A 19,822-nucleotide genomic window follows, 5' to 3' on the forward strand; every position below is an offset into this window, starting at 1 on the left:
TTACTTAACTATAAGTATTGCAATAATATCGATCCATTTCTCATGTATGAGAAAAGAGACTGATCAATAAATAACACCTTTTTATTGAACACGCCCGTCTCTTCCTTTTCTCTACATTCTGATGAGACTAAGAATGCACGTACTGACTGAGTAAAATAATTGCCTTGTGCTCACACGACTCTCGAGATTGACTCTTGATTAGGGGAGAGCAAAGTTGTCATGTTCTATGGTTGTCAGAAACTAAATCCCTTCTTGTCTAATCAGGGGAGGTAATTCTCTCTTGAACATTCGAGAAAGTTTCTAGCGAACTCTGAGCTTAGCTGGCAAACCCAAAAATTAAGTCTAGTATCGACAGTAGTAGACCTAGTTAACGTCTGGTCTAGGCCTTTACTGCTGTAGGTACTATTCCAATGCGCAGAGCCTATTGGGAAAATAGGAGCTACACTACATGGCGCCCAACGTGTTTGGAAAGGGCGATAAAACTAACGTAAGACATTTAGAGTAACTCAGTCGTGCTTTCTCACTCAGACCCCTTTTTCCAAATACTCCAAAGACGTCTGGAGTGGGTGAAAGGTTATTATATCCTCCAAAACCTCGCAGGGGGGAACTCCTATGTATGGTTCTTGGTCTAGTCAACGTTGAAGGATAAAACAGTTCCAGAATATTGTGCATCTAATCTCTGTTTCCATAAAGAAACCTGATCTGCAAACAAACATAATACCATCCTGTCTGTAAAATGGCAGAGAGTTCCCTGAATTCGGCCTTCAACTTTAAAAATAAAGTCACATGAACAATTACAATCCAGTTCACGGACAGCAACTTTTTTCAGCAAGCCCTTAAAATATTTTTCTATATATTTTTTCCCCGGGACACTGATCTTCTGCTTAAAGTAAGAAACTATTCCTAGAGAACTAAGATTTCTATTTTTAGATACTTTATAGACTTTAGCTGCCCGCTGGTATGTTCACAAAATATATTATGTGATGAAATGGTTTCGACTTTTCTTTCTGTATAGCCATATTAAGAGCCATTTCATGTGTATTTCTCATATACCAACAAGCAATAATGCATAAAATACGTGCTTACTTTTGCATTTAATTCATAGCTTAAGTGCATACAATATATATGACTGCAATTTTTCAGTATATTTGAAAATTTCGAAATGCATTTATGTATTTTGGGGTGGTAAGGTATACACTATACTCTATAGTATGTTGTACTATGTTATACTATGCATAGATTAGTAGATATGACCATAGTTAGCGTGGAGTGGGTGTCGTGTATTTCTATAGGTTCTGAATCGATCCCCCTATTCCTGACCCTATTCTGGTTAAACTAACTAGCTAGTTAACTTACAGTCAGCCCATGAGGCAAGAAAGCCCCCATGATGCAGATACCGTTATCTGACGCAGTCACACTCCGGCACAGGAACGTGTTATCTGATTAGGTCATAACGCTTGAGATCTAATTAGACAAGCGACATTCCTCCAGCCCCTGATAAGGCATACGACGTTCTCATAACAAATCAAACCTATGACAACCTGGACAATCCGTGCGGCCATTGTTTTGATTTCACAGAGAACTTTTGCAAAAGAATGTGCTAACGAGCAAGTCGTATGACATCTTTATTGACGTACCTATGTCCATCCTTACGTCAATCCCGGCACCTTTAAGGTATAAATATTGCCGACCTTGCCCTATGCAAACACACGCGTGGTGACAAGACGGAGCAGCCATACTTGCCGAAGCCGAGAGCAGAAGCAGACCCCGCAGGCAACAGCCCCGCCTTCCTGACGCGCTGAGAGACGCGCTGCTATCTCAAGCCGAGAGACCCAGCACCGGCGCTTCCGGGTAGCCCTCGCAGGCAGCCTGGAATATCGAGAGCAGAGAAAGAGATACCATTCCTCATCCATCCTAAATTCCAGGTACAGAACTGAATAACCCCTCACAGAGAATTCTTTAGTTATTCACTTGGCAAAAACAAACTTAACTTAAACTGTAACTTTCTATTCCCGCCCACGCATTAGACTTAGGTCAGGTACACGGGGTTGGCGTATTTAGAAACACCAGTTGAGTACGTTTAGTCAAATGTATATGTGTATGTAAATATATTTTAATCATTTTAAAACATCATATGGCTCAGAAACCATATCAATGTTTTTACAGTATTATTTTATACTATTGCTTTTAATGTATGCACTTTACTTAACTATAAGTATTGCAATAATATCGATCCATTTCTCATGTATGAGAAAAGAGACTGATCAATAAATAACACCTTTTTATTGAACACGCCCGTCTCTTCCTTTTCTCTACATTCTGATGAGACTAAGAATGCACGTACTGACTGAGTAAAATAATTGCCTTGTGCTCACACGACTCTCGAGATTGACTCTTGATTAGGGGAGAGCAAAGTTGTCATGTTCTATGGTTGTCAGAAACTAAATCCCTTCTTGTCTAATCAGGGGAGGTAATTCTCTCTTGAACATTCGAGAAAGTTTCTAGCGAACTCTGAGCTTAGCTGGCAAACCCAAAAATTAAGTCTAGTATCGACAGTAGTAGACCTAGTTAACGTCTGGTCTAGGCCTTTACTGCTGTAGGTACTATTCCAATGCGCAGAGCCTATTGGGAAAATAGGAGCTACACTACAGTTCCTCCCACGGGGAGGAGTGAACACGTTTAATGTGCCCCACCGCACCATTTTGGGTCCTGCATGCTGCCAGCTTCTGAAAGGAGGTTTAAAAGAGGTCAAAGTAAAATACACTTGCATGAGGACAATGATGACACACGCAGCAGTGAGTGACACTGGCACTCTTAATTGTATGCTAACTCCTGGGTGGAGTTAGGGTAGTTCAGACAACAGCTGCTCATTATATAAGCAATAAATATTTACTTGCACTTTGCATTTCATATTTAACATGCACGGGTTTCAGCTGGCACTAGCCCAATGAGTTTGCGTGATACATTAGAAATTCTGTATAAAGATTGATGATGTGTTCTAAAAAGCAACTCCTTTGCTTCTCATTGGAAGACCTTTTCTCGAGACCCGTGCTAGCTGGTGTATGTGACACAGTGTCTATGATGGTGGCCTACATGTTTGCATCCCTCCATTTGTCCTTTTGCCTTCTCACCCTTCTGTACCAGTCATGTTCTTCTCTGCATCACTTTCCATATCTGCATCCACGCCTTGCCCATATCTGATCTCTTAGGTCACCTCATCTCCCTCCCTTTCTAACCCCCTCTCTTCCCTGATCACTTAGGAATGCTTAGAATTTGGAGCAGACATTGGTAGTGCACTCTCTGTTTGCCTACAACAAGATTGGCATTTCCTGTTTAGAGCACCCTTTCAAATCCAAATGCACCCTTTTTATTGTTCTCCTGTCAAAACAACGTTTTCTTTTAGTTATAAACGCTGGACAAACACACATGATGAAATGCTTTTCTGAGCCAGGAACAAAAGTGACAGACTGTTTTTACACTCTTACATTTCAATGTCCCCTCTCTGGTATCAAAAAGTTAAAAAATTTAGTTCTAAAAACAACACTTTAGGGTCCTATGGAAGTACCAGATCGAGGTAACTTTGACTTTGATAACTTTGAGGTGCTGTTTTTTTGGTAAGTTCTTGCAAATCGTGAGCAGAGTTGCTTTGTCTTGACGGATTTCAAGGGTGTATCTCTGGATTTAGTGATTACTGTCTTCTTCAGAGTCCGTTTGAAGGTTCCAAAGGATAGATAAAAATGTGTTACCTCTATGGGATCAACCCAGCTATTTTGGCTCAGGGACCTCGCACACTACATGTTTTGCAAATACATAACTGCTGTTTAATTTTTTTGAAGCTTTTTTTGGTATTACATAAAGTGCTGAACCATACAGGACTTCCAAATATCCTGCCTAAATGTTTCTTTTGAATACCGTCTACAAAACATGTTTAAGTGTACATTCCACTGGTGTAATATTGCACATTTTATTTGTAGTTGTTTTCAAAGTTTCTTAATATGTTACACTATATAGATGATGGGTGTCCAACATAGGTCCAAAAGGGCTGGATTCACTGCAGAATTTCTGAACAACCACTATGTAAATGATTTTCATTTACACTTATTGTATATGAATGCATGTTGAACATACCGTGCTTATAAACATGAGCTGGACACGATATATGTGTGTCAGTATGATGTTTTTTGGATCGTAAAACTGTTTATGGCACTTTTCATCACTGGAATGAGGGCATTAAAGGCCCGATTTGTCTCCAAATGGTAAGATGGTGATGACAGGGTGAAAGACGTTTTCAGTGGGTGCATGCACTGAGGGTAGTTCAGTTTCATTGGTCTTTATTCGGATATGCAATATCCATAAAAAGTATACTGAGGGTAGTTATTCAAGTGACTACTGCTGTTTGAGGGCCAGATGTAGGTAGCTAAATACCAGTCGGTAACGCCGAAATTCTGTAAATGTCCGCGTTACCGATGGGTATTTAGCCATGTGCGATGTAGGTGACTTTAAACCTACATGCACAATAAGGAATCGCTGAATAGCGATTCCTTATTTTGCTCTAGCATTTAAGGAACCGGAAATACCGATTCCTTAAATGCGAAGTAGGTAGCACTAAAAACAGTGCACCTCAGCATTAAGGAATCGCTATTTACCACCAACTCCAAGTTGGTGATTAAATAGCGATTTCCTTACAAAAAGCACCTTTTTTGCTTTTTTTTATATGCCGTGTGGTACACATCCATGCCCTTAGGGCATGTATGTGCGCCACATGTGCACACATGCACATTTCAGGGGTGCAACGGGATGTCCTTTGGACACCCTGGCACCCTTGAAATACCTCCCGCTAATAACGATTCGGTATTACTAAATAGCTAATAGTGAATCTCTTCCCATTCAATCCTATCGGCCTCCTAGTCCATAGGAATGAATGGCTAGGTATTCCTTAATAACGAATCGGAATTACCGATTTGTTATTAAGGAATGTTAAGGAATCGCTAATATTTTTGCGATTCCTACCTACATTCCATTTAGCGATTCCTTAGTAGCGATTCGGTAATAATCGCTATTAAGGAGTCGCTAAATGGAAGTTACCTACATCTGGCCCGAAGTGTCAAAGTAACCACCTCTAAAATCTTAATGAAAATAACGGTTCTGTTTCTTTGCTCAATCCTTCTCCCATTTGAGACTCGTCCAACCAAATTATTTGTTTCTCTGAATATAAACTCTGCACATGGCCATTCTTACAAAGTGCCTGTTTTTAAATAATTGTTACTTTCAATGCCACCTTTTGTGGACATGAGCAGTGAATATCAAATGATCACTCGTATAGTAGAATATTGGACGTGTACTTTATGAGCACACCTCAGTATCACTTAGCACCAGCGCAGCTCCACCTGAGCACTACTTCAGCATCAGTCAGCTCCAGCACAGACCACTTGAGCACCACCTGAGCACCACTGCTGCCTTCCGGTACATTATTGCGCTGTGCACTAGTCCTCATCTAGCCTTCCCCAGCTGCCCCTCCCACTTCTTCCTCTCTCTCTCTCATACCATCTCTCACTCCTCTCTCTTGCTCTCTCACGCACTCTTCCCGCCTCTCTCATGTGATTCACTTGAGGTCTTAGAGCACAATCTCTTTCCCGAACCTTTTCAAGGTTTCAGTCCCTCAAACCTACGCTCTCCTCCTCTCCTTCGGGTGTTTTCTGCGTACACAGATGCTCCCTCAATGCGTCTATGGCCTGCTGTCCACTTCTTTCTCTCTTTTTCACACACGCTTTCTGCTCCTCTGTCTGGAGTTCATTAACCTATTCACACACACACTACCTATCTCTCTCTATCTCATTTTTTTAATTTTTTTTTATTTTTTAGACAAGGGAGATAGTACTATCAGGCACATGACCATCCAACAACCTATCTTCTAGCGGGGACGACTCCGGAATCACGCCCCCCACTGGGAAAACTGACATCAAGGCGTGGCGGAAGTATTCTGTGTCCCCCAATTCAAACTCAGTTTTTAACAACTCAAACGATTTCACCTGACCCCTGACCCAGAGGTCTCCCACCTTACTAATACCAATGAGGTCCCACTTATCGAAACCCTTGGTTTTCCACAATTTGCCAAGCTTATCCGAACTAAAAAGCGGGGTCGCTAGAGTCAAGCGGTCTTTCCATCCCATAGAACAAGTTGCATCTTGCCACATACGTACTACCGTATTCGTAGGCCCTGACAAAGCCCTAACCACCGATTTCGAATACAGCGCCCTATAGTAATCACCCCCAGGCAACAGCCATCTATCCATAGCAAAAGCAGGGTTCAACTTGGGACCATACATACCATGATTAATGGCACTCAATTGAGACACCCAATAATAACGTTTAATATCAGGGAGAGCAATACCCCCGTCATACCACGGGAGCGTCAGTTTGGCGAGTGCAATACGGGGTCTACCGTCCCATATCAACTTCCTTTGAAGACCCTCGATTGTACGGAAATAGCTAGCAGGAACTATATCAAGAGTATTCTGGAGGGCATAAAGAAAACGAGGCAGGGACATCATTTTAAAGAGGGCCGCACGGCCAAGCGGCGAAAGCGGAAGTTTACGCCAACCCGCAACGTCCTGCTTCAATCTAGTCAAGGGCGGGAGAAGATTCTGTTCATACCGAGTTGCGGGGTCCAATGAAACATAGATACCGAGGTATTTAAACCCAGATTGTGTCACCTGAATGGGACAGTTACGTGGCAGAAGAGGAGCGTCCCCAGAGAGAACGTATAAGAAGGATTTCGTCCAATTAATAATCAGGCCTGAGTTTCTACCAAAAGAGGTCAAAACATCACACAAGACCATCAGTGACTTCCTGGGAGAGGTCAGATACAGTAAAATGTCATCTGCATAAAGCGAGATGCGATCTTCAAACTCAGGGGACCACTGAATACCCTTCATCGAGGGCTCCCATCGGATCCACGCAGCAAGGGGCTAAAGAGCCAAGGCAAACAGGAGCGGCGACAAAGGACAACCCTGACGAGTACCTCTCCCAAGACCAAACGGAGTAGAAACACGACCATTCAAGACTATTTGCGCAAGGGGGTACTCATAGAGAAGCCGCACCCAGCCAATAAAGCCGGGTCCAAACCCAAACTTAGCCAATGCGGCCCACAAGTATGGCCATTCCACTGTATCGAAAGCCATCGTGGCATCTAACGACGCCAAGATGGCCGGCTCACGCAACGTCGCGGCCCTCGCGAGAACGCCATGCAGACGCCTAAGATTCAGGGCGGTGTTTCTATGTGGGATGAAACCGGATTGATCCGGATGTATCAACCCACTAATAACAGTGATCAATCGGTTAGCCAGTAATTTTGCAAAGATCTTAGGTTCGGCATTCAAAAGAGATATCGGCCGATACGATGCACACCTATCTCTTGGTTTCCCTTCCTTATGAATCACCACAATGGTAGCAAGACGCTGATCACGGGGGAGAGAACCACACTCACGTGAATCCAAAAACATATCTTTTAAATAGGCAGCCATCCTGTCAGGCCGCAACTTGTAAAGTTCAATAGGCAAACCGTTGGGACCCATTGCTTTCCCTGAACGCAGGGAGCGGATCGCAAGAGCCACCTCATCCGCTGTTATTGTAGCATCCATTTGCTCCCTGTCAACATCAGAGAGACGCGGTAAAGCAATATCACACAACAATAGCTGTGAGTCCTCCTCCGGCCTATCCGACACGGAGGAGTACACTGTCTGGAAGTGATCTGCAAAACACTGAACAATCTCTTCGGGGTCGGTGACCCGATCACCACTCGCGGTCTCGATCACTGGCACCACACGACTAGCTCTATCTTTCTTATCCAGCCATGCTATCAGTTTGCCTGCATTATCTCCCATATTGTATAGACGTCCCTGCTGCTCTCTACTCATGGCCTTAGCTGAGTCAGTAACCAACGCCCTGTATTCTAATTGTTTTAGTCGCAGAACATGTGTCTTAGCACGGGTAACCTCCCGCTCCAGGCCTAGCTCTAAGTCAGCTATCTCCGTCTCAATCTTAACCACCTCCTCATCCCTCCGTTTCTTAACGCCCGCGATTAACGACAGGGCCTGGCCCCTAAGAACAGTCTTGAAGGCCTGCCAAAGCGACACCGCCGACGAAACAGAACCCTCGTTTTACAAAAAATATTGGTCAAGAGATTTTATCAGGTCAGCACGAGTTTTAGGGTTCCGGAGATACCAGGGATTAATCGGGGCTACCCGTCCCTCAGTCCCGTAATTCAACCCCATGCAAAGCCATAGCGGGGAGTGATCGGAAATTCCCCAAGCCAAATGCTTAACCTCAGTAATAGAGAGTGCCTGTGCAGCAGGCACCAAAACATAATCAATCCGTGAAAGGCTACCGTGCACTCCCGAATGAAATGTGTACTGCCGCTGAGCGGGGTGTAACAATCTCCAGCTCTCTACCAGGCCCAGAGTGTCAATGAAATCGTGGAGCCAATTCTGTGCCCCCTTGAGATCCCTAGGTGGATGTCGATCAACGATACCAGAAACCACAGCGTTAAAGTCGCCACCTAATAACAGTGACCCCTCGGGGAGAGCGAGGATAACCCGCCCCAAGTCTGCAAAAGTAGTTGACTGCAGGCCAGGGGGGACATACACAGAAACCAGGGAAAGGGTTTGGCCTTCCCACCTGCCCGTAAGAGTGACATAGCGCCCTCTATCATCGAGGATAGTGGCGTCAATTTCCAGCAGGCACCAAAACATAATCAATCCGTGAAAGGCTACCGTGCACTCCCGAATGAAATGTGTACTGCCGCTGAGCGGGGTGTAACAATCTCCAGCTCTCTACCAGGCCCAGAGTGTCAATGAAATCGTGGAGCCAATTCTGTGCCCCCTTGAGATCCCTAGGTGGATGTCGATCAACGATACCAGAAACCACAGCGTTAAAGTCGCCACCTAATAACAGTGACCCCTCGGGGAGAGCGAGGATAACCCGCCCCAAGTCTGCAAAAGTAGTTGACTGCAGGCCAGGGGGGACATACACAGAAACCAGGGAAAGGGTTCGGCCTTCCCACCTGCCCGTAAGAGTGACATAGCGCCCTCTATCATCGAGGATAGTGGCGTCAATTTCCAGTGGGAGAGAATTCTTAACAAGGATACCAACCCCCCTGGAGCCAGAGGAAAACCCAGCATGGGCTACCAAACAATACCCTTTCCTATTCATGGCATGACAAGTATTACCTATCAAGTGCGTCTCCTGAAGAAGGATCACATCAGGGGAGAGAGGTTTCAATAACTGCAGTACTACCCCACGTTTTATCCTATCCCCCAACCCATTCACATTCCAGCTCATCAGTTTCAACCCCCTACCCCCCATCCCGGAAGCGAAAGAAGATCCAAACCCAGTAAGAATCCAGCACTTCGGTCAGGAAATCTAAGAATACATTGCCTTGCAAAAAACAAACAAACTCCCCAACAGAACCCCCCATCCCGCCCACCAAAATCCCGTTACAAAACCCCCCCACCCTGCACCCCTGCGTGAGACTAGAAAGCCACTCCAACTTGCAGTGTGCCTGTCGCCCCCACATCTAACTAAGCTACAAAAAGTCAATCAGAAGAGGAAAGAGACCCACCAATAGCCCCGCAACCCCCCCCAAATGTCACATCAATCACATAGCAGAATCAGCGCACCACAGTTCGAGGCAAACTAGAGACTCCAGAAGCCAGACAACGGGTGTCTATTCCTGCTCCATCGGTCCGCCTTCCGCTCCACCAGACTGTTCCTCCTGTGCACGCTGTCTCGGCAAAGTGTCCTGCCAGTTGGCTGCATCCTCCGGTCGATCGAAAAAATAAGTCCGCTCCGCATGTTCGATCCTCAGCTTGGCCGGGAAAAGCATAGCGTACTTGAGGCCCATGTCACGTAGTCTTCTCTTTACCCCTAGGAAATCCAGTCTCTGCTTTTGGACCGATTGGGTGAAGTCCGGGTAAAAACCGATGGTAGTGTTCTCAAACTTTATAGGGCCACCCATCCATGAGGTCTGCAGGATAGCGTCTCTGTCACGGAAATGAAAGATTCTTGCGATGATAGGCCGCGGTAGGGCACCCATCTTTGGTTTACCCGGAACTCTATGGGCCCGCTCGACCGTGAAGAACTTACTCAGTCCCTTGGGTGCAAGGTGGCTAACAATGATATTTTCGACAAAGAGGTCAGCTGCTGGATCCTCCGCCTTCTCCGGAACTCCGATGATACGGACGTCATTCCGCCTTGCCCTTCCTTCGAAATCCTCCAGTCGACGCAAAAAGAGGTCATTGGAGGCCCCCAAATTGTGGACTTCTGTCTGCAGGTCTGCGACATCACCCGTCAGACTGGAAGTTTTAATGTCTAACGACTTGACTTTCTCGTTCGTTTTTGTCAAGTCCGTACGGATCAGGTTGACATCTATCGCCACAGTATCGAGCTTATGGGCGAGAGCCTCCATTTGGTGCCCAAGGGAGGATTTGATTCCATCGATAGCGGCCATAACGTCATGAAGGGTCAGCTCTATTGCCGGAGTCGGTGAATCTCTCGTGTCCTCCAGCGACCTGCCTGGTCCGCCGGGGGATCCCTTGGCCTGGGCGTAGCGATCCATAATGTTGGTCTGGGTGTAGCCACCCCGCCGAGTGGTCTTAACTTTCTGCTTTACCCCCTCCGGTTTCCCCGCCATTGCGGGATGGAGACCGACTTGGAGGGGTTAGAATAAATAGAAAGATGGCGGCCCTTGGGACCCCCGAGCGGAGGCCAGCCCCAGCCAGAGGGCACCGGCCAAGTATCTTCCCAAAACCAGCAAGGCAATGAAAGAACACACTCGAGTGCAGCGAAGGATAACAGTCCTCAGCACAGGGGGGAAGTTCCCAGTCGGAGATCGCTATGGAAGACAAATCGAAAGTGAAAGTCAACCGGACCGGTTGTCCCTGTCCCCTCAGGCCGATGTTGTTCAACTACATTTCGGGCACAATGCCAACTCCACAGCCGGGCATCAGGGAGACGGAGGCCGCAATCTTCGGAGCACCACAACACCAGTTCCCGGAGTCCGATTTGGAATCTGGATGCAGGTTTCGCCTCACCCGTGGTTCATCTTCACGAGGACATCACTACGGGACAGGATAGACGACAGGATAGATGCGGGATCTATCTCATTTTCTATCTATTCTCTAACCCCTATCTATTCACCATGCCACACATTCCCCCTAACTCCACTGCACAAATAGACTACACACCACACAAAACCACCCCACACAATTTCACAACTAAGAATTTCAATCCAACCCACATAATTACACTGTACTCCACTCCACACCACACAACATACATTCACAATGTTCCAAACAAAAACACATACGTAAAAGACATTACCATTTACAATGCCAATAGCTCTAACTCTCGCAAAGGCGAGACCTATTGCATTGCAAACGCTTGTTTTATATGTGCTACCTTCACTTTGTTCACCATAATGCTCATATATGCAGTTGCACTTATTCCGTATTGGTACTAAAACTGGGCTATAACATATTAATAAAGCATTTTCCAATGATGGTGTGGACTTCTTGTGAGTGCAGCCTTCATGCAAAAAGTGTTACAGTAGCCCTCTCAAATAAAATGTATTCCTGAGTCTCTGAAACGATCTGACAGTTCCTGATCTACATTGGATTCTAATAAGTTGTGGGAGATGCATGAGCCACAGTCTATCTGTTTCTCCCGCTGAAGTTGATAAGTTGGTACAGACCTGTGATTGCTTAGGGACAGAATAGAAACAACTGTGCTATGATCACAGGGGAGCTTGCAAACACACATCGGACCTGGCACATTTATAAAATGTCCAAAACACACACTGAATAGTCATTATAAAGTGAAACTGAAATAAGGGTCACTGACCAACAGGGGGAACATAAACTGCTTAAAATATCTATAATTTGAAGCTACTGCTCATAATCCTGTTGCGACTTACCTGTCCCACCAAATATAGCTTTGGCATAATCAGGATGAGTTATCACCAAGGATGCCAGATATCGCCCGATCCACAGAGTATGTGCGTATGGGTATTTAGATGCCCAGGTTACAAAAAGATCCAAATCTTTCCCATCTTGGCGAAACTGTAAAGTTTAAGAAGATCACAAATGAGTAAGAAGGGGTCACATTTGTAGTTTATGTGAGAAAAAAGAATGGAGTCTACACAATTCTTTGTGATGTATCTCAGTGATGTATCTCACTTGCTAATGGTGTATCTCAGTGATGTATCTCACTTGCTAATGATGGCATCATTAGCAAGTGAGATACATCACATCAATAGCCTCTAGTTACCATTATATTTTATAAACATAATCTGAATGGGAAATTAGAGCTTTGAATGATGAAGTACTCTGGGATAAAGGATAACTATCCCAGCATGGAAAATCCTTCAACCAATCAAAACTTGTTTACTAGGAGTTAGAGCGAACCAGACCTTACTTGCTGACAGAGCACTTGACATTGAGGTTGAAGTTCAGCTAATATACATATATTAACACTATAGACAGTTGTGAAGGCTGTAATAGTTAGAAGGTGAGAGGAAAATATTTAGACAAGTAGAAATATTTACATTAAAAACTTTAGAGTTTGCAAATTAAAAAAATACATCTCCTCTGCCTAGGATCACTTGTATGACAAAATTACATTGCAACCGAAAAATCTTTATTTATTTCCTAAATATTTGAGTTTCAGTAAAAGTTCCCAAAGAGCATGGACCACTTGAGTTAGTCAGATTGATGGCAACATCGCTGAGATTTCCAGAGCGGAGGGCTGAGTAGGGAATGCAGACAATTTTTTAAAATCTGTTTAACGAGTTTCACTCCACAAACAGACAAATAACAAAACGGCAGCATATGAGCCACAGAGTCTAGTGCCATGCAGGCTATTTACACAAAAGGCAACTTACTGCAATTGGTACTGAGTGAGATCAAAGCATGTGCAATGTGATCATGGAGTGCTGTAGTTATAAGGCTTTAATGGATCTTGGGTGTGAAAAAATCTGTTGTTAGTTGACTGGGGTGTGAGCCCTGGTCAAGCAGCAGCCACAATTGCTTGCAGAATGAACCACAAATAGTCACTAAATTAACACGTTTGGCACAAAACGCAGTCAGGCTTAACTCAAAGGCAATCTGTCAAGTACTTATGCAGCACACAAACCAAAATCCCAAACCAATTTCGAAATATTTTGCACATTTTAATAAAAATAAAAAAAAACAATCAATAGAACTAGAACTACCAAATGTTAAAGTTTTTAGTAACAACTAGCACCAAAAAGATCAAAGCGCCACGAGACAGAGTCAAAGGTGCAAAACATGGCCAACAAGATGAAGTGTGATTTGGATACAAGAAGTGGATTGGGCCGGTCAGCACTTACCATTGAACTTGAAAGAAATTCTGAGATAATGTGTCTGGGAAGGTAAAGTTCAGCGGCGCAAGGCTGCAAGAGGTGTCTGAAGAAGAAGCTTCTTCGTCGGATGACCTTGGTCTGAAGGTTTTTACCTTCCGAAGTAGAAGTAGAAAATCTCCAGGGGGCTGTAACCGAAGAAAGTTCCCTGAGGTTGGATACACCTTTGGCGAAGGACTGCCGAAAAGGATTTGCTGCTGCCAAGAAGAACTTAGCGGGAGAAGCTACAAAGTCTATCCAAGCAGCTATGCACCTCGGGCTTACAGGCGTGCAGGTTGGTACCTGTCTCCTCCTGGTTCTCAGAGCAGTTTTTGGCCAAAATTCTTACATTTTTATTTTGGCCATTCATGCAACTTTAGTACCACAACCTAGAGTCCAGGACTGGTGGGACACCTCTTTGGGATTCAGGACTCAGTCAGGCTAGATTGAAAGTGAGAAAAACCTGCAAACAGAGGCGACAGAGTCTATGCCACTCAGGAGTGACCAGCAGGCCCGGAAGACGAATGCCCGCCAATGTTGGTAGATGCAGGGGAGATGACGGTCCCCTTGAAGTTGCAACTGTGCTGATCAGGTGACACTGTAGAAGACCAGGTGCCATTCACTAGTTGTCCCACGTTGGATGTCAAAAGCCAGGGAGTCAGTGTCCAGCAGGGGCACCAACAAGCCTTGGCAGCAGCAACCAACATAGGCGGAGAAAAAGGTGCAATGTTGGGACCAACAAGGTCTAAGTGACTCACCACAAGCAGTTGAGCCCACGGGAGCCTCAAGAGGACCCACGGGCCGGAAGCACAGGAGTCGCAAGAGGACCTCGAGCAGCTCACAAATTTCTTGAGGTTGGAGCTTCTTGGAGCTGGGAGATCTCTGGAGGAGAGAGTCAACAAGCCTTTGCAATGGCAAGTTGGTGCAGTGCACAAATGTCCTGTTCCAGTGGTTCCTACGAGGGATACTGACCTCAAACTCGGTATGAAAAAGTGCAGGCCTTGAGGGAGTTGCAGAACCACCACCTGTGTTGCTGAACCTTTAGGAGTCCATGGAAGCCCAGAATCAGTAGACCAGTCATCTGTGTTGCGATGCTTGCAGATGCAGGGAAGTGACTCCTTCACTCCAAGGGAGATTCCTTCAGGAGTCTTGGATATCCACAAGGCTGGTGAAGAACATGTATGGAACAAGGGCACAGACGTTGCAGAAGACCAGCAGGACGGCGAGACCAGGAGCAGCAGGATTCTTCTCTGTTGAAGTCTTGGTTCCCAAAGCGAAGTACAGAGTATCCAGACAGTCGAAGTTGAAGTGGTATGTGATCTGAATCTTCTCACACGACGAATCTAGGGACCATCCACAGGTAAGCCCTTAAATACCCTTAGAAAAGGGTTGGGACAATTCAAGGGTCCCTCCCAGAAGAGAGGGCGGGACAGTGGGGAGTATACTCCCATGTCCTTTGTCCAGTTTCACACTAGAGCAGGGGCCAACGGCTCCCTGGACTGGTTTGAACTGGAGTATGCAAGGAGGGAACCAAATGTGCCCTTCAAGCAGTCTCAGTGGCGCTGGCAAGCGCCCCCACCCTGCACCAAAACACAGAACCGTGTCTGGGAGGTGGTCACACCTCCCTGTGACAGGATATCAGTTGTTTTGCCTTCCCCTTCTCGAGATTGACTCAGCAGCAGGAGGGCAGAAACGTGTTTCTGGTCAGAAGCAGTCCTAGCCTCCTGTCCGGTTCTGGAAGACTGGTACTGGAGGCACTGAGGGCCTCCTGGAGGAATAATACCTCCCATACCATTTACAGTGTGGGGGGTATGACTCCAACGTGTTTGATACCAAACAATACAGGATTCGTTACAGCCAGTTTAGAGATGGTCATCACATAATGGCACATGAAAACTCTATATGTCATAATGGCTGATGCACTTTCAACACAGGAGAATAGACTCTGAAGGTTGCATGGGTGCCCCACTCATGCAGGGTCACCCTCACACTTAGGTCCCAGCCTTCAGGATTGAAAGGCCTGCCTTAGGGGTGACTTATAGGTTATAAGTATAGTGACCTCGGGTATAGGGAATCCTAAATCTGTCGTAAGTGGGTCTAGCACCAGCTTAAACATGCTGCAATGGCAGGCCTGGAGTCACAATTTGAGTAGTCTCTCAGGTGTGGCATAATACATGCTGCAGCCCATGGGAGTCCCCTGGTATACCTATGCCCTGGGTACCTTAGTATCGTTTACTAGGGACTTACAAGTGTACACCAGTAGCCAATCTGGAGGGTACCTGGGTACACACCATTTCCAATTTAGGGAAGAAGCATAGCAACCAGGGTCCTGATTAGCAGGATCCCAGTCAGACTAGTCAGAAAAACATAACGACACCAGCAAAAAGGGGGGGTGACCATGAACACAGATCCTACTTTCCTACATATATAAGAAAATCGGACCATGGTTTATGGAGAGAGCACAACCACTTTAGCACTGGTTAGCAGTGGCAGAGTGCACAAAGTCCTAAATCCAGCAAAAAATTATTCAGCATAAAGAGGAAGGTACAAAGCAAAAGCAGACCCTCCAGAGATGGCCTGGTCCAACGTTGGGAATCCCACAAGAAAGGAGCCCCCATAGTCTAATCTGCATAGCACAAAGGATTGAGTCACTTACCTTGAGTCTTCTTCTGGGATTAGGGTTTTTATACTTCAGAGTCATCTAACTTTATTCTGTGCCCCTCTGGTTATAGCATAAACATGACTGAGGATTGTCCTCTACATTGAAACCAAGTAATTTTGCACATTTTACTGTCAAGTATTGCTAGAGCTCTGAGCCTCTAAGGGACAGGAATGGAGCAATATGACAGTTAATAGAAACTCTTTAAATGGGATTTCATTTGTTGTGTGGATACATCATATATGATTGTCTGTGAAAATCTAAGCAAAGAAAATGGACAGGCAGTTCACAAATAGTGGGTAATACAGGTAAGGCGCACATCCAACAGACCCAAATTCTTGACTATATAACATTGTAAAATGGGCCACCCACACATTGGGACCGATGCTTAATTCAACTTTTTGACCATGCTCATTATACCCCAGTGAAAGTTGCAGCCAGTGAAAAAGCTTTGGGTTGCTCATCTGTTTTTTTTTTTGCGTAACCAATTTTTTGTATATTCTTTTTAAATTTAAAAAGCATGCTTCTGACGGAGGTGAGGTTTTACACATCATCAAAGCCAGAGAGAGCTCTTTCTTAAGAGACAGTGTCAAATTTCCTCTGCATAATTCTGTTGGTCAATTTCTTTTCCTTGGCACATTCATTTGTATATAACCGCCAGTCATCGCAGACCAGGCCGGGTTGACCCTCTCCTTTGCCTTTATGTCAGGCTTTCAATTGTATGTGCCAGAGAAAGGGTTTTTAGGTTACAGAGTGATATTGGCCGCTCAGCTAAAAGTAGACGCAATGAGTATTCAAGCAAACAAATGGATATTGTGGTGCAACTGGCGAGTGGAAAAGACCCACTAACCGCTCAGAAGTATGTCAGAGAGCCCGACGTACAGGAACTAAATTACCGGAATACCTTATGCACACATTTTATTTATTTTTATTTATTTAAAGAGTTTCATATAGCGCTGGCTAGACCCGAAGGTATCGGAGCGCTTTACAAAAGAATCAACAATGTAACAAAAAAAAGATCAAAAATTACATAATACATCAAGAAATAGGCAAAACAATTAGGAAAGGAGAGATAAAAGTAGTGGATGGGGCAGGGGAGGTGAGAAAGGGAGGATGAGGGAAGAGACGACAGGAGAGACGAAAGGAAGTCTGTCTAAAGTCCGACTGGGTAGGTGACGTCCAAGGAGGGAATCCCCGACCTGTCTCCCCTATAGCTAAACCAGGTAGCTCCATCGGGCATCAGACAAAATAGCTAGGTCTCAATTTAGGAGGGGAAGTTCACAGATAAACAGGGTGGGGACTAAGGGCCAGGACAGGTGAGGGCAAAGGTCAGTAGCAGGAAAGTGGAGAAGAGTAGCGCTGGCTAGACCCAAAGGTTTCAGAGCGCTTTACATGAGAATCAACAATGTAACAGAAAAAGATCAACAATTACATAATACATCAAAAAATAGGCAATACAATTAGGAGAGGAGAGAAAGGAGAGAGAAAAGTAGTGGATGGGGCAGGGGAGGTGAGAAAGGGAGGATGAGGGAAGAGACGACAGGTGAGACGAAAGGAAGTCTGTCTAAAGACTGACTGGGTAGGTGACGTCCAAGGAGGGAATCCCCGGCCTGTCTCCCCTATAGCTAAACCAGGTAGCTCCATCGGGCATCAGACAGAATAGTTGAGTCTCAATACATTGAGAGAGGAGAGGAGGAGAGACATAAATAGAGGGAGGATGCAGGAGGAGACGACAGGAGAGACGAAAGGAAGTCTGTCTAAAGTCCGACTGGGTAGGTGACGTCCAAGGAGGGAATCCCCGACCTGTCTCCCCTATAGCTAAACCAGGTAGCTCCATCGGGCATCAGACAAAATAGCTAGGTCTCAATTTACGAGGGAGAGTTAACAGATAAACAGGGTGGGGACTAAGGGCCAGGACAGGTGAGGGCAAAGGTCAGTAGCAGGAAAGTGGAGAAGAGTAGAGCGGGGAGAGGTAGGGGGAGGAGGGAGATCAGGTCAGGAGAGATGCAGGAGGGTTTGTTGCGGCCGCCATTTTAGGCAGGTACAGGCAGTATTTCAGGAGCAATCACTGTGTGGGGTGACTACATCGCAGCTTTGTTGTCTCTCGTGTCCCTGTAGGCTCTGAAAACTCACTGCATACCACAGTTTTTTGGGCTTGGCCTCTGTATTCGTGTTGGCCCCTTTACATGCTTTGTGCCACACTGTCAGGTTCCATGTCATGCCATGCACCTTTGTCGCTGGATCACAACCCATTGGCTAAGTCTGGCGGATGGCGGATGAGCCAGTTAGGGGCAGCTGTTCGACACCACATAGGGGGATCACAAATAGGCTTGTCTTGGGCACAGGAACCACAGCCTGCCCTGTAAAATTACCATCAGATTCAGGGCATGTGCCGCAAAGGCTCCACTCCAGGGCACATGGGTACGAATCAGCAGTGCTATCACAGGGCCCGTGGCGCCACTCAGGCGCGTGGTCGTGTTCAACCCAACCCTGTCGGGTCACAGTATCTCAGGCCTCTTGCTGCCTCGCATATCTCACCACCAGGACTTCCAGTTCACGCCCAAGTCCAGCCAGCAATGCGGCTGCTTCTCGTGCAGGTCAAGGAGTGTCGGCTTTCAGCAAGTCCGTGTTGGGGGAACAGTTGCGACGGTTAGCAACCTTGCACCGCCATTTTATGATCAGGCAGTCTCCCCAGGCTTTTTGCAGGGCGCGCTGCAGCACTCACCTGTATTCGACTGCTCCTGCTATTAGCGGACTGTCCATGTACCACACACCTTTTCTTGGTAGCGGGAGCAGCGCAGCAGTCAACGGCCCCGTGTTAGCACCTCTGCAGTCCTCCGCACCGCCATCTCAAAGTCAGGCATCTGCAGTTACGCCTGTGTGCAGCGCTTTTCAGCCCTCACCTCGAGCCTGCAATGTCGTCCGGGTGCTCCACAGGGGGGATCCCCGCCCGCAGATCGGTCCAGCTCTCCGGTATGGCAGTCAGAGGTCCCTCAGGTTGCCGCAGTCCAGCTTAGCAGCGGGATCTTCCACGACAAGTTGCAGCCGCCATTGTACCCCTCAGCCATGTCGGAACGCTGCCGGAGGGAAAGTTGCCGCTTTCACTGCTTTCCGCAGCTCCAACTCGCTGATGAGGGAAGGTAGGGCTGCACCAGGTATTCGGCCCCGTTTACCCGTGGCAGAGGTTGCTTTGTAGGCACAGGATCGCTTGCGACGAAGGGGGGCCACGGAGATAGTAGTGTCAGTGTGGACACAATGTACATCAGAACAAAGCAAACATTTGATGGTGCATGGTCCACACTTTGGAACACAGCAACCCGGGGGAAGACTGATCGTCAGTTCGCACACATCTACCAGATAGAAAGGAGTTATCCTCTCCAAGAAGACGCCATTTACCCCTCCCGGGCGGACTGCATTGATTCAGCGCCGCATGCGCAACCTCCTCAACACGCCTCGCGTTAACTACAATTTTGGGATACTTACAAACTAATTCACTGAAGCTGTGTCTTATCTGAAAACTCACCTAGGATTACATTTTGCTTTATGTGTATCACATCGAGAAATTGTTACAACAGGTCAAGGGCCCTGCAGGGTTGGAATTATCACCGGTGTAGCGACCTTCTCTCTCTCAATACTTAGAATTTCAGCCCTGAGGAGTCGCAGAAACACTTTTCCAAATGAAATGAAACACGTGTCGGCTGGCTGGTTCTGAAATCATTAAAAGTGAACTGAATAGACATTTTCGCAGC

At 46.1% G+C, this 19,822-nt stretch overlaps 1 protein-coding gene across 1 annotated transcript in view; it reads right to left on the reverse strand.

Moving 5' to 3' along the window:
- LOC144800020 (cytochrome P450 4B1-like) overlaps positions 1-19,822 on the reverse strand; it is a 334,102-nt gene that overhangs the window by 218,660 nt on the left and 95,620 nt on the right. Inside the window, exon 2 of the mRNA XM_078671648.1 lies at positions 11,972-12,116. Coding sequence (XP_078527774.1) covers positions 11,972-12,116 — 145 coding nt within the window. The remainder of the gene's footprint in view (positions 1-11,971; positions 12,117-19,822) is intronic.

This window comes from Lissotriton helveticus, chromosome 1_2 (assembly GCF_964261635.1).
Source record: "Lissotriton helveticus chromosome 1_2, aLisHel1.1, whole genome shotgun sequence".
Lineage (NCBI taxonomy): Eukaryota > Metazoa > Chordata > Amphibia > Caudata > Salamandridae > Lissotriton > Lissotriton helveticus.